Source organism: Nerophis lumbriciformis, linkage group LG07 (genome assembly GCF_033978685.3).
Source record: "Nerophis lumbriciformis linkage group LG07, RoL_Nlum_v2.1, whole genome shotgun sequence".
Lineage (NCBI taxonomy): Eukaryota > Metazoa > Chordata > Actinopteri > Syngnathiformes > Syngnathidae > Nerophis > Nerophis lumbriciformis.
The window spans coordinates 5,735,001-5,747,500 of NC_084554.2; the positions used below are offsets into that span (position 1 = coordinate 5,735,001).

Sequence of the window (12,500 nt, forward strand, 5' to 3'; positions counted from 1 at the left end):
ATTATATATATATTTGCAGTGTGTATATTGTACATATTACATACTGTTATGAAGGTGTCTGTGATTACATTATATATATATATATATATATATATATATTTGCAGTGTGTATATTGTACATATTACACATTGTTATGAAGGTGTCTGTTACTACATTATATATATACTTGCAGTGTGTATATTGTACATATTACATATTGTTATGAAGGTGTCTGTTACTACATTATATACATACTTGCAGTGTGTATATTGCACATATTACATATTGTTATGATGGTGTCTGTTACTACATTATATATATACTTGCAGTGTGTATATTGTACATATTACACATTGTTATGAAGGTGTCTGTTACTACATTATATATATACTTGCAGTGTGTATATTGTACATATTACATATTGTTATGAAGGTGTCTGTTACTACATTATATATATACTTGCAGTGTGTATATTGTACATATTACATATTGTTATGAAGAAGTCTGTTACTACAATATATATATACTTGCAGTGTGTATATAAAACATTATATATTGTTATGAAGGTGTATGTTACTACATTATATATATATATATATATATATATATATATATATATATATATATATATATATATATATATATATATATATATATATATATATATATAGATATATACTTGCAGTGTGTATATAAAACATATTACATATTGTTATGAAGGTGTCTGGTATACATTATATATATACTTGCAGTGTGTATATTGTACATATTACATGTTATGAAGGTGTCTGTTACTACATTATATATATATACTTTCAGTGTGTATATTGTACATATTACATATTGTTATGAAGAAGTCTGTTACTACATTATATATATACTTGCAGTGTGTATATTGTACACATTACATATTGTTATGAAGGTGTCTGTTACTACATTATATATATATATATACTTGCAGTGTGTATATTGTACATATTACATATTGTTTTGAAGGTGTCTGTTACTACATTATATACATACTTGCAGTGTGTATATTGTACATATTACATATTGTTATGATGGTGTCTGTTACTACATTATATATATATATATACTTGCAGTTTGTGTATTGTACATATTACATAATGTTATGAAGGTGTCTGTTACTACATTATATATATATACTTTCAGTGTGTATATTGTACATATTACATATTGTTATGAAGGTGTCTGTTACTATATTATATATATATATGCTTGTAGTGTGTATATTGTACATATTACATATTGTTATGAAGGTGTCTGTTACTACATTATATCTATACTTGCAGTGTGTATATTGTACATATTACATATTGTTATGAAGGTGTCTGTTACTACATTATATACATACTTGCAGTGTGTATATTGCACATATTACATATTGTTATGAAGGTGCCTCTTACTACATTATATATATACTTGCAGTGTGTATATTGCACATATTACATATTGTTATGAAGGTGTCTGTTACTACATTATATATATATACTTTCAGTGTGTATATTGTACATATTACATATTGTTATGAAGGTGTCTGTTACTACATTATATATATATATGCTTGTAGTGTGTATATTGTACATATTACATATTGTTATGAAAGTGTCTTTTACTACATTATATATATATACTTGCAGTGTGTATATTGTACATATTACATATTGTTATGAAGGTGTCTGTTACTACATTATATATATACTTGCAGTGTGTATATTGTACATATTACATATTGTTATGAAGGTGTCTGTTACTACATGATATATATACTTGCAGTGTGTATATAAAACGGTGATGGAGGGTTTTAAAGTTGTTTTAGAGGCTTTGAAGGCTACAATGTTGAATCCTTTTGGTGGAGTTTTCCAAGCATTTTTTTGTCATCTTAAAAATCTTAAAACAAACAAAAAAAAAAGACATGTGTTCTTGTCCTTCATAATGATTGTGAATGATAGCTAAAATTCCCCCCAAAAAGTGCAGTTTCTTTTAAATACATAATAGTAGGTCAGACCCATAATGTCTGTTCAAGTAACATGCAAGTGTCCACCTACTGGCCGAAATGATGTAGTGCAGACTTAGAAGTAATGATTGTTTGTATGGTTTCCAGGTATGGAGGAATATCAGTAGGAGGTCAACTTCCTGTTTTAGATCTGCAGCCAAAGTTCCTCCAGGATGCAGCAGTTCAACTGGGACAACTACTCAATGTCACCGGGGTATGGTCTTTTCACTACCACATACTACCTACAGTACCACCTGTTGTACTGTAGGAGTAGTACTAGCAATGTGGATTTTTATTTTTTTTACCAGGGCGACCACTGCAAAGAAACTCTGAGGGAAATCGGCCCGTTCCTCAGGTACTTGGAGACCCAGAACAATGTCAAGGCAAGTCTTCCCTGAGAGGTGCAAAACCCAAAAACCAGGGAAGTTGCCACGTTGTGTAAATGGTAAATAAAAACAGAATGCAATGATTTAATAATCATTTTCAACTTAATTGAATAGACTGCAAAGACAAGATATTTCATGTTCACACTGAGAAACTTTGTAATTTTTTGCAAATATTAGCTCATTTGGGATTTGACGCCTGCAACATGTTTCAAAAAAGCTGGCACAAGTGGCAAAAAAGACTGAGGAAAATGAGGAAGGCGCATCAAAGACTTATATGGAACATCCCACAGGTGAACAGGCTAATTGGGAACAGGTGGGTGCCATGATTGGGTATAAAAGCAGCTTCCGTGAAATGCTCAGTCGTTCACAAACAAGGACGGGGGCGAGGGTCACCACTTTGTCAACAAATGCCCGAGCAAATTGTTTAAGAACAACATTTCTCAACCAGCTATTGCAAGGAATTTTGGGATTTCACCATCTGGAGAAATCACTGCACGTAAGCGATGACGTTACGGACCTTTCAGCCCTCAGGCGGTGCTGCATCAAAAAGAGACATCAGTGTGTAAAGGATATCACCACACGGGCTCAGGAACACTTCAGAAAACCACTGTACAGTAACTACAGTTGGTCGCTACATCCGTAAGTGCGAGTTAAAACTCTACTATGCAATGCGAAAGCCGTTTATCAACAACACCCAGAAGCGCCGCCGGCTTCGCTGGGCCCGAGCTCATCTAAGATGGACTGATGCAAAGTGGAAAAGTGTTCTGTGGTCTGACGAGTCCACATTTCACATTGTTTTTGGAAACTGTGGACGTTGTGTCCTCTGGAACAAAGAGGAAAAGAACCATCCGGATTGTTCTAGGCGCAAAGTCTAAAAGGCAGCATCTGTGATGGTATGGGGGTGTATTAGTGCCCAAGGCATGGGTAACTTACACATCTGTGAAGGCACCATTAATGCTGAAAGGTACATACAGCTTTTGGAGCAATTAAACGTTGCCATCCAAGCAACATTATCATGGACGCCCCTGCTTATTTCATCAAGACAATGCCAAGCCACGTGTTACAACAGCATGGCTTCATTGTAAAAGAGTGCGGGTACTAGACTGGCCTGCCTGTAGTCCAGACCTGTCTCCCATTGAAAATGTGTGGCGCATTATGAAGCCTAAAATACCAAAACGGAGACCCCGGACTGTAGAACAGCCCTTTGAGACACTTGTGATTTAGGGCTATATAAATAAACATTGATTGATTGATTGATAGAACAACTTAAGCTGTACATCAAGCAAGAATGGGAAAAAATTCCACAGGAAGTTTAAAAAATGTGTCTCCTCAGTTCCCAAACCTTTACTGAGTGTTGTTAAAAGGAAAGGCCATGTAACACAGCGGTAAAAATGCCCCTGTGACATCTTTTTTGCAATGTGTTGCTGCCATTAAATTCTAAGTTAATGATTATTTGCAAAAAAATATTAAGTTTCTAAGTTCTAACTTGCACTTACAGATGTAGCGACCAACTGTAGTTACTGACAGTGGTTTTCTGCAGTGTTCCTGAGCCCATGTGGTGATATCCTTTACACGCTGATGTCGCTTTTTGATGCAGCACCGCCTGAGGGCTCAGAGGTCCGTAATATCATCGCTTACGTGCAGTGATTTCTCCAGATTCTCTGAACTTTTTTGATGATATTACGGACCGTAGATGGTGAAATCCCTAAATTCCTTGCAATAGCTTGGTTGAGAAATGTTCTTCTTGAACAATTTGCCCACGCATTTGTTGACAAAGTGGTGACCCTCGCCCCGTCCTTGTTTGTGAACGACGGAGCATTTCATGGGTTTTCTGAAGTGTTCCTGAGCCCATGTGGCGATATCCTTTACACCCTTTTGATGCAGTACCGCCTGAGGGATCGAAGGTCATGGGCATTCAATGTTGCTTTTCAGCCTTGCCGCTTATGTGCAGTGATTTCTCCAGATTCTCTGAACCTTTTGATGATATTAAGGAGCGTAGATGGTGAAATCCCTAAATTCCTTGCAATAGCTGGTTGAGAAATGTTCTTCTTAAACTGTTCGACAATTTGCTCAGGCATTTGTTGACAAAGTGGTGACCCTCGCCCCGTCATTGTTTGTCATGGAAGCTGCTTTTATACCCAATCATGGCACCCACCTGTTCCCTATTAGCCCGTTCACCTGTGGGATGTTCCAAATAATGAGCATTCCTTAACTTTCTCAGTCTTTTTTGCCACTCGTGCCAGCTTTTTTGAAGCATGTCGCAGGCATCAAATTCCAAATGAGCTAATATTTGCAAAAAAATAAAATAAAATAAATATCTTGTCTTTGCAGTCTATTCAATTGAATATAAGTTGAAAATGTGTTGTATTCTTTTTTTATTTACCATTTTACACAACGTGACAATTTCACTAGTTTCGGGGTTTGTGGTGTTTTGTGGTTCTAACCTTCCTCACCACTCCCCGTGCAGGTGTGGTACAACAACAAGGGCTGGCACGCCATGGTGTCGTTCCTCAACGTAGCGAACAACGCCATCCTCCGCGCCAACCTGCCCAAAGGCGCCGACCTGGACCAGTACGGAATAACGGTCATGAACCATCCTCTCAACCTCACCAAAGAGCAGCTGTCTGAGATCACAGTGTAAGAAGACTCGTCTTGTAGCAATATTGGTCTTTTTTTTTTCCCCCCCGTGATATCGTGCCGCATTTATCTCTGCAGCTTGAACACGTCGGTGGATGCGGTGGTCGCCATATGCGTCATCTTCGCCATGTCCTTCGTTCCCGCCAGCTTCGTCCTCTACCTCATCCAGGAGAGGGTCACCCAGGCCAAGCACTTGCAGTTCGTCAGCGGCGTCAGCCCCCTCGTCTACTGGATGGCCAACTTCCTCTGGGACATGGTACGCCCTCAGGAAGTGCACGGACATCCTGACTTGTAAACAGAACTCTTACAGTATTCCCCTCTGTGTCCGCAGCTAAATTACTCCGTCAGCGCGCTGATGGTGGTGCAGATTTTCATCTTGTTTGATAAGAAGTGCTACACCTCACCGACTAACCTGCAACCACTCATTGCACTGCTGATGCTTTATGGGTAAAGTATACAAAAAAAAAAAAAATGCATGGCATTATTTGTATTATAACAGCATCCAATAATTACATAATAACATAATAATGTCACTTAATATAAATCAACAAACCAAAAACACAAAAAAAAAAAAAATCTGTCTGGAGCCTCCAACAACAACAAAACAACTTGTATAAGTGTTATAATGAAGGCAACACATGACGTAAGTGTCTATATTAGCCTACTATCAAAATGACTTTAAAAGTCTTATATAAAAGTTATAATGAAGGCAACACATGACGTAAGTGTCTATATTAGCCTACTATCAAAAAGACTTTAAAAGTTTTATATAAGTGTTATAATGAAGACAACACATGACGTAAGTGTCTATATTAGCCTACTATCAAAATGACTTTAAAAGTCTTATATAAAAGTTATAATGAAGGCAACACATGACGTAAGTGTCTATATTAGCCGACTATCAAAATGACTTTAAAAATCGTATATAAGTGTTATAATGAAGGCAGCACATGACATAAGTGTCTATATTAGCCGACTATCAAAATGACTTTAAAAATCGTATATAAGTGTTATAATGAAGGCAGCACATGACGTAAGTGTCTATATTAGCCTACTATCAAAATGACTTTAAAAGTCTTATATAAGTGTTATAATGAAGACAACACATGATGTAAGTGTCTATATTAGCCTACTATCAAAATGACTTTAGAAGCCTTATATAAGTGTTATAATGAAGGCAAGACATGATGTAAGTGTCTATATTAGCCTACTATCAAAATGACTTTAAAAGTCTTATATAAGTGTTATAATGAAGACAACACATGATGTAAGTGTCTATATTAGCTATATTAGCCTACTATCAAAATGACTTTAAAAGCCTTATATAAGTGTTATAATGAAGGCAACACATGACGTAAGTGTCTAAATTAGCTATATTAGCCTACTATCAAAATGGCTTTTAAAGTCTTATATAAGTGTTATAATGAAGACAACACATGGTGTAAGTGTCTATATTAGCCTACTATCAAAATTACTTTAAAAGCCTTATATAAGTGTTATAATGAAGGCAACACATGACGTAAGTGTCTAAATTAGCTATATTAGCCTATTATCAAAATGACTTTAAAAGTCTTATATAAGTGTTATAATGAAGGCAACACATGACGTAAGTGTCTAAATTAGCTATATTAGCCTACTATCAAAATGACTTTAAAAGTCTTAAATAAGTGTTATAATGAAGACAACACATGGTGTAAGTGTCTATATTAGCCTACTATCAAAATTACTTTAAAAGCCTTATATAAGTGTTATAATGAAGGCAACACATGACGTAAGTGTCTAAATTAGCTATATTAGCCTATTATCAAAATGACTTTAAAAGTCTTATATAAGTGTTATAATGAAGGCAACACATGATGTATGTGTCTATATTAGCCTACTATCAAAATGACTTTAAAAGTCTTATATAAGTGTTATAATGAAGGCAACACATGACGTAAGTGTCTATATTAGCCTACTGTCAAAATGACTTTAAAAATCGTATATAAGTGTTATAATGAAGGCAGCACATGACGTAAGTGTCTATATTAGCCTACTATCAAAATGACTTTAAAAGTCTTATATAAGTGTTATAATGAAGGCAACACATGACGTAAGTGTCTATATTAGCCTACTATCAAAATGACTTTAAAAATCTTATATAAGTGTTATAATGAAGACAACACATGATGTAAGTGTCTATATTAGCTTACTATCAAAAAAGACTTTAAAAGTCTTATATAAGGGTTATAATGAAGACAACACATGGTGTAAGTGTCTATATTAGCCTACTATCAAAATTACTTTAAAAGCCTTATATAAGTGTTATAATGAAGGCAACACATGACGTAAGTGTCTAAATTAGCTATATTAGCCTATTATCAAAATGACTTTAAAAGTCTTATATAAGTGTTATAATGAAGGCAACACATGATGTATGTGTCTATATTAGCCTACTATCAAAATGACTTTAAAAGTCTTATATAAGTGTTATAATGAAGGCAACACATGACGTAAGTGTCTATATTAGCCTACTGTCAAAATGACTTTAAAAATCGTATATAAGTGTTATAATGAAGGCAACACATGACGTAAGTGTCTATATTAGCCTACTATCAAAATGACTTTAAAAGTCTTATATAAGTGTTATAATGAAGGCAACACATGACGTAAGTGTCTATATTAGCCTACTATCAAAATGACTTTAAAAATCGTATATAAGTGTTATAATGAAGACAACACATGACGCAAGTGTCTGTATTAGCCTACTATCAAAATGACTTTAAAAGTATTGTATAAGTGTTATAATGAAGACAACACATGATGTAAGTGTCTATATTAGCCTACTATCAAAATGACTTTAAAAGTCTTATATAAGTGTTATAATGAAGGCAACACATGATGTAAGTGTCTATATTAGCCTACTATCAAAATGACTTTAAAAATCGTATATAAGTGTTATAATGAAGACAACACATGACGCAAGTGTCTGTATTAGCCTACTATCAAAATGACTTTAAAAGTATTGTATAAGTGTTATAATGAAGACAACACATGATGTAAGTGTCTATATTAGCCTACTATCAAAATGACTTAAAAGTCTTATATAAGTGTTATAATGAAGGCAACACATGATGTAAGTGTCTATATTAGCCTACTATCAAAGTGACTTTAAAAGTCTTATATAAGTGTTATAATGAAGGCAACACATGATGCAAGTGTCTATTTTAGCCTACTATCAAAATGACTTTAAAAGTCTTATATGTGTTATAATGAAGACAACACATGATGCAAGTGTCTATTTTAGCCTACTATCAAAATGACTTTACAAGTCTTATATGTGTTATAATGAAGACAACACATGATGTAAGTGTCTATATTAGCCTACTATCAAAATGACTTTAATTATGAGATACTGATAGTGTGATGACACCACTGCACCGATTAATTAAAGGAATGTCGCCTGTTGTTCCTCAGCTGGTCGGTCACACCCATGATGTACCCCATGTCCTACGTCTTCAGTGTCCCCAGCACAGCCTACGTGTCTCTGTCCTGCATCAACCTCTTCATCGGCATCAACAGCAGCGCCATCACCTTCATCCTGGACCTTTTCGAAGGCACCACCGTAAAAACCCCTTCAACACCCCCACACCTGTCGACAGCATCTTGTACGCACGCTGTCACTCCTGTTTATTTTGTGTGTTGTTGTTTGTTTTTTTTCTCAAGGCTCTGTACAAGTTCAACCAGCTGCTGAAGACGGTGTTGCTCATCTTCCCCCACTACTGCCTGGGCAGGGGCCTCATAGACATGGCCATCAACCAGGCTGTGACCGACATCTTCACACGCTTCGGTAATTCCTCTTGTAGATAATACAAACACCCCAAAAGCAGTGAAGTTGTCACGTTGTGTAAATGGTAAATAAAAAGAGAATACAACAAATCCTTTTCAACTTATATTCAATTGAATAGACTGCAAAGACAAGATATTTCATGTTCACACTGAGAGACACATTTTTGAAACTTCTCAGGTGGAATTCTTTCCCATTCTTGCTTGATGTACAGCTTAAGTTGTTCAACAGTCCGGGGGTCTCCGTTGTGCTATTTTAGGCTTCATAATGCGCCGCACATTTTCAATGGGAGACAGGTCTGGACTACAGGCAGGCCAGTCTAGTACCCGCACTCTTTTACTATGAAGCCACGTTGATGTAACACGTGGCTTGGCATTGTCTTGCTGAAATAAGCAGGGGCGTCCATAAAAACATTGCTTATTTCAGCAACTGTATGTATCTTTCAGTATTAATGGTGCCTTCACAGATGTATATGTTACCCATGTCTTGGGCACTAATACACCCCCATACCATCACACATGCTAACTTTTCAACTTTGTGCCTATAACAGTCCATCCATCCATCCATCTTCTTCCGCTTATCCGAGGTCGGGTCGCGGGGGCAGCAGCCTAAGCAGGGAAGCCCAGACTTCCCTCTCCCCAGCCACTTCGTCCAGCTCTTCCTGTGGGACCCCGAGGCGTTCCCAGGCCAGCCGGGAGACATAGTCTTCCCAACGTGTCCTGGGTCTTCCCCGTGGCCTCCTATCGGTCGGACGTGCCCTAAACACCTCCCTAGGGAAGCGTTCGGGTGGCATCCTGACCAGATGCCCGAACCACCTCATCTGGCTCCTCTCGATGTGGAGGAGCAGCGGCTTTACTTTGAGCTTCTCCCGGATGGCAGAGCTTCTCACCCTATCTCTAAGGGAGAGCCCCGCCATCCGGCGGAGGAAACTCATTTGGGCCGCTTGTACCCGTGATCTTGTCCTTTCGGTCATAACCCAAAGCTCATGACCATAGGTGAGGATGGGAACGTAGATCGACCAGTAAATTGAGAGCTTTGCCTTCCGGCTCAGCTCCTTCTTCACCACAACGGATCGATACAGCGTCCGCATTACTGAAGACGCCGCACCGATCCGCCTGTCGACCTCACGATCCACTCTTCCCCCACTCGTGAACAAGACTCCGAGGTACTTGATCTCCTCCCCAACCCGGAGATGGCACTCCACCCTTTTCCGGGCGAGAACCATGGACTCGGACTTGGAGGTGCTGATTCTCATCCCAGTCGCTTCACACTCAGCTGCGAACCGATCCAGTGAGAGCTGAAGATCCTGGCCAGATGAAGCCATCAGGACCACATCATCTGCAAAAAGCAGAGACCTAATCCTGCAGCCACCAGACCAGATCCCCTCAACGCCATGACTGCGCCTAGAAATTCTGTCCATAAAAGTTATGAACAGAATCGGTGACAAAGGGCAGCCTTGGCGGAGTCCAACCCTCACTGGAAACGTGTCCGACTTACTACCGGCAATGCGGACCAAGCTCTGGCACTGATCATACAGGGAGCGGACTGCCACAATCAGACAGTCCGATACCCCGTACTCTCTGAGCACTCACCACAGGACTTCCCGAGGGACACGGTCGAATGCCTTCTCCAAGTCCACAAAACACATGTAGACAGGTTGGGCAAACTCCCATGCACCCTCAAGGACCCTGCCGAGAGTATAGAGCTGGTCCACAGTTCCACGACCAGGACGAAAACCACACTGTTCCTCCTGAATCCGAGGTTCGACTATCCGGCGTAGCCTCCTCTCCAGTACTCCTGAATAGACCTTACCGGGAAGGCTGAGGAGTGTGATCCCACGATAGTTAGAACACACCCTCCGGTACCCCTTCTTAAAGAGAGGAACCACCACCCCTGTCTGCCAATCCAGTGGTACCGCCCCCGATGTCCACGCGATGCTGCAGAGTCTTGTCAACCAAGACAGCCCCACAGCATCCTGAGCCTTAAGGAACTCCGGGCGGATCTCATCTACCCCCGGGGCCTTGCCACCGAGGAGCTTTTTAACTACCTCAGCAACCTCAGCCCCAGAAATAGGAGAGCCCACCACAGACTCCCCAGGCACTGCTTCCTCATAGGAAGACGTGTTGGTGGGATTGAGGAGGTCTTCGAAGTATTCCCTCCACCGATCCACAACATCCGCAGTCGAGGTCAGCAGAACACCATCCTCGCCATACACGGTGTTGATAGTGCACTGCTTTCCCTTCCTGAGGCGGCGGATGGTGGTCCAGAATTGCTTCGAAGCCGTCCGGAAGTCGTTTTCCATGGCCTCACCGAACTCCTCCCATGTCCGAGTTTTTGCCTCTGCGACCGCTGAAGCTGCACACCGCTTGGCCTGTCGGTACTTGTCCGCTGCCTCAGGAGTCCTATGAGCCAAAAGAACCCGATAGGACTCCTTCTTCAGCTTGACGGCATCCCTCACCGCCGGTGTCCACCAACGGGTTCTAGGATTACCGCCACGACAAGCACCAACTACCTTGCGGCCACAGCTCCAATCAGCCGCCTCGACAATAGAGGCGCGGAACATGGTCCATTCGGACTCAATGTCCAGCACCTCCCTCGTGACATGTTCAAAGTTCTTCCGGAGGTGGGAATTGAAACTCTCTCTGACAGGAGACTCTGCCAGATGTTCCCAGCAAACCCTCACAATGCGTTTGGGCCTGCCAGGTCTGTCCGGCATCCTCCCCCACCATCGCAGCCAACTCACCACCAGGTGGTGATCGGTAGAAAGCTCCGCCCCTCTCTTCACCCGAGTGTCCAAAACATGAGGCCGCAAATCCGATGACACAACTACAAAGTCGATCATGGAACTGCGGCCTAGGGTGTCCTGGTGCCAAGTGCACATATGGACACCCTTATGCTTGAACATGGTGTTCGTTATGGACAATCTGTGACGGGCACAAAAGTCCAATAACATAACACCGCTCGGGTTCAGATCCGGGCAGCCATTCTTCCCAATCACGCCTCTCCAGGTTTCACTGTCGCTGCCAACATGAGCATTGAAGTCCCCCAGTAGAACGAGGGAATCACCCGGGGGAGCACTGTCAAGTACTCCCTCGAGTGAATCCAAAAAGGGTGGGTACTCTGAGCTGCGGTTTGGCGCGTAAGCGCAAACCACAGTCAGGACCCATTCCCCCACCCGAAGGCGGAGGGAAGCTACCCTCTCGTCCAGCGGGTTGAACTCCAACGTACAGGCTCTGAGCCGGGGGGCAACAAGAATTGCCACCCCAGCCCGTCGCCTCTCACTGCCGGCAACGCCAGAGTGGAAGAGAGTCCAGCCCCTCTCGAGAGAACTGGTTCCAGAGCCCTTGCTGTGCGTCGAAGTGAGTCCGACTATATCTAGCCGGAACTTCTCCACCACGCGCACTAGCTCAGGCTCCTTCCCCCCCAGCGAGGTGACGTTCCACGTCCCAAGAGCTAGCTTCTGTAGCCGAGGATCGGACCGCCAAGTGCCCTGCCCTCGGCTGCCGCCCAGCTCACATCGCACCCGACCTCTATGACCCCTACTATGGGTGGTGAGCCCATTGGAGGGGGGACCCACGTTGCCTCTTCGGGCTGTGCCCGGCCGGGCCCCATAGGGACAGGCCCGGCCACCAGGCGCTCGCCATCGTGCCCCAC

General features: G+C 41.1%; 1 protein-coding gene across 2 annotated transcripts in view; it reads left to right on the forward strand.

Moving 5' to 3' along the window:
* The window catches only part of LOC133609869 (retinal-specific phospholipid-transporting ATPase ABCA4-like), a 600,088-nt gene that overhangs the window by 178,664 nt on the left and 408,924 nt on the right, over window positions 1-12,500 (forward strand). For both annotated transcript variants that reach the window (XR_012050540.1, XM_061965894.2), the window contains exons 35-41: window positions 2,106-2,211; window positions 2,306-2,380; window positions 4,851-5,020; window positions 5,099-5,276; window positions 5,352-5,467; window positions 8,477-8,624; window positions 8,726-8,849. Coding sequence is in view for 1 of the 2 variants with exons in the window: in XM_061965894.2 (XP_061821878.2) it covers window positions 2,106-2,211; window positions 2,306-2,380; window positions 4,851-5,020; window positions 5,099-5,276; window positions 5,352-5,467; window positions 8,477-8,624; window positions 8,726-8,849 (917 nt within the window). In the remaining variant the exon portion in view is untranslated. The remainder of the gene's footprint in view (window positions 1-2,105; window positions 2,212-2,305; window positions 2,381-4,850; window positions 5,021-5,098; window positions 5,277-5,351; window positions 5,468-8,476; window positions 8,625-8,725; window positions 8,850-12,500) is intronic.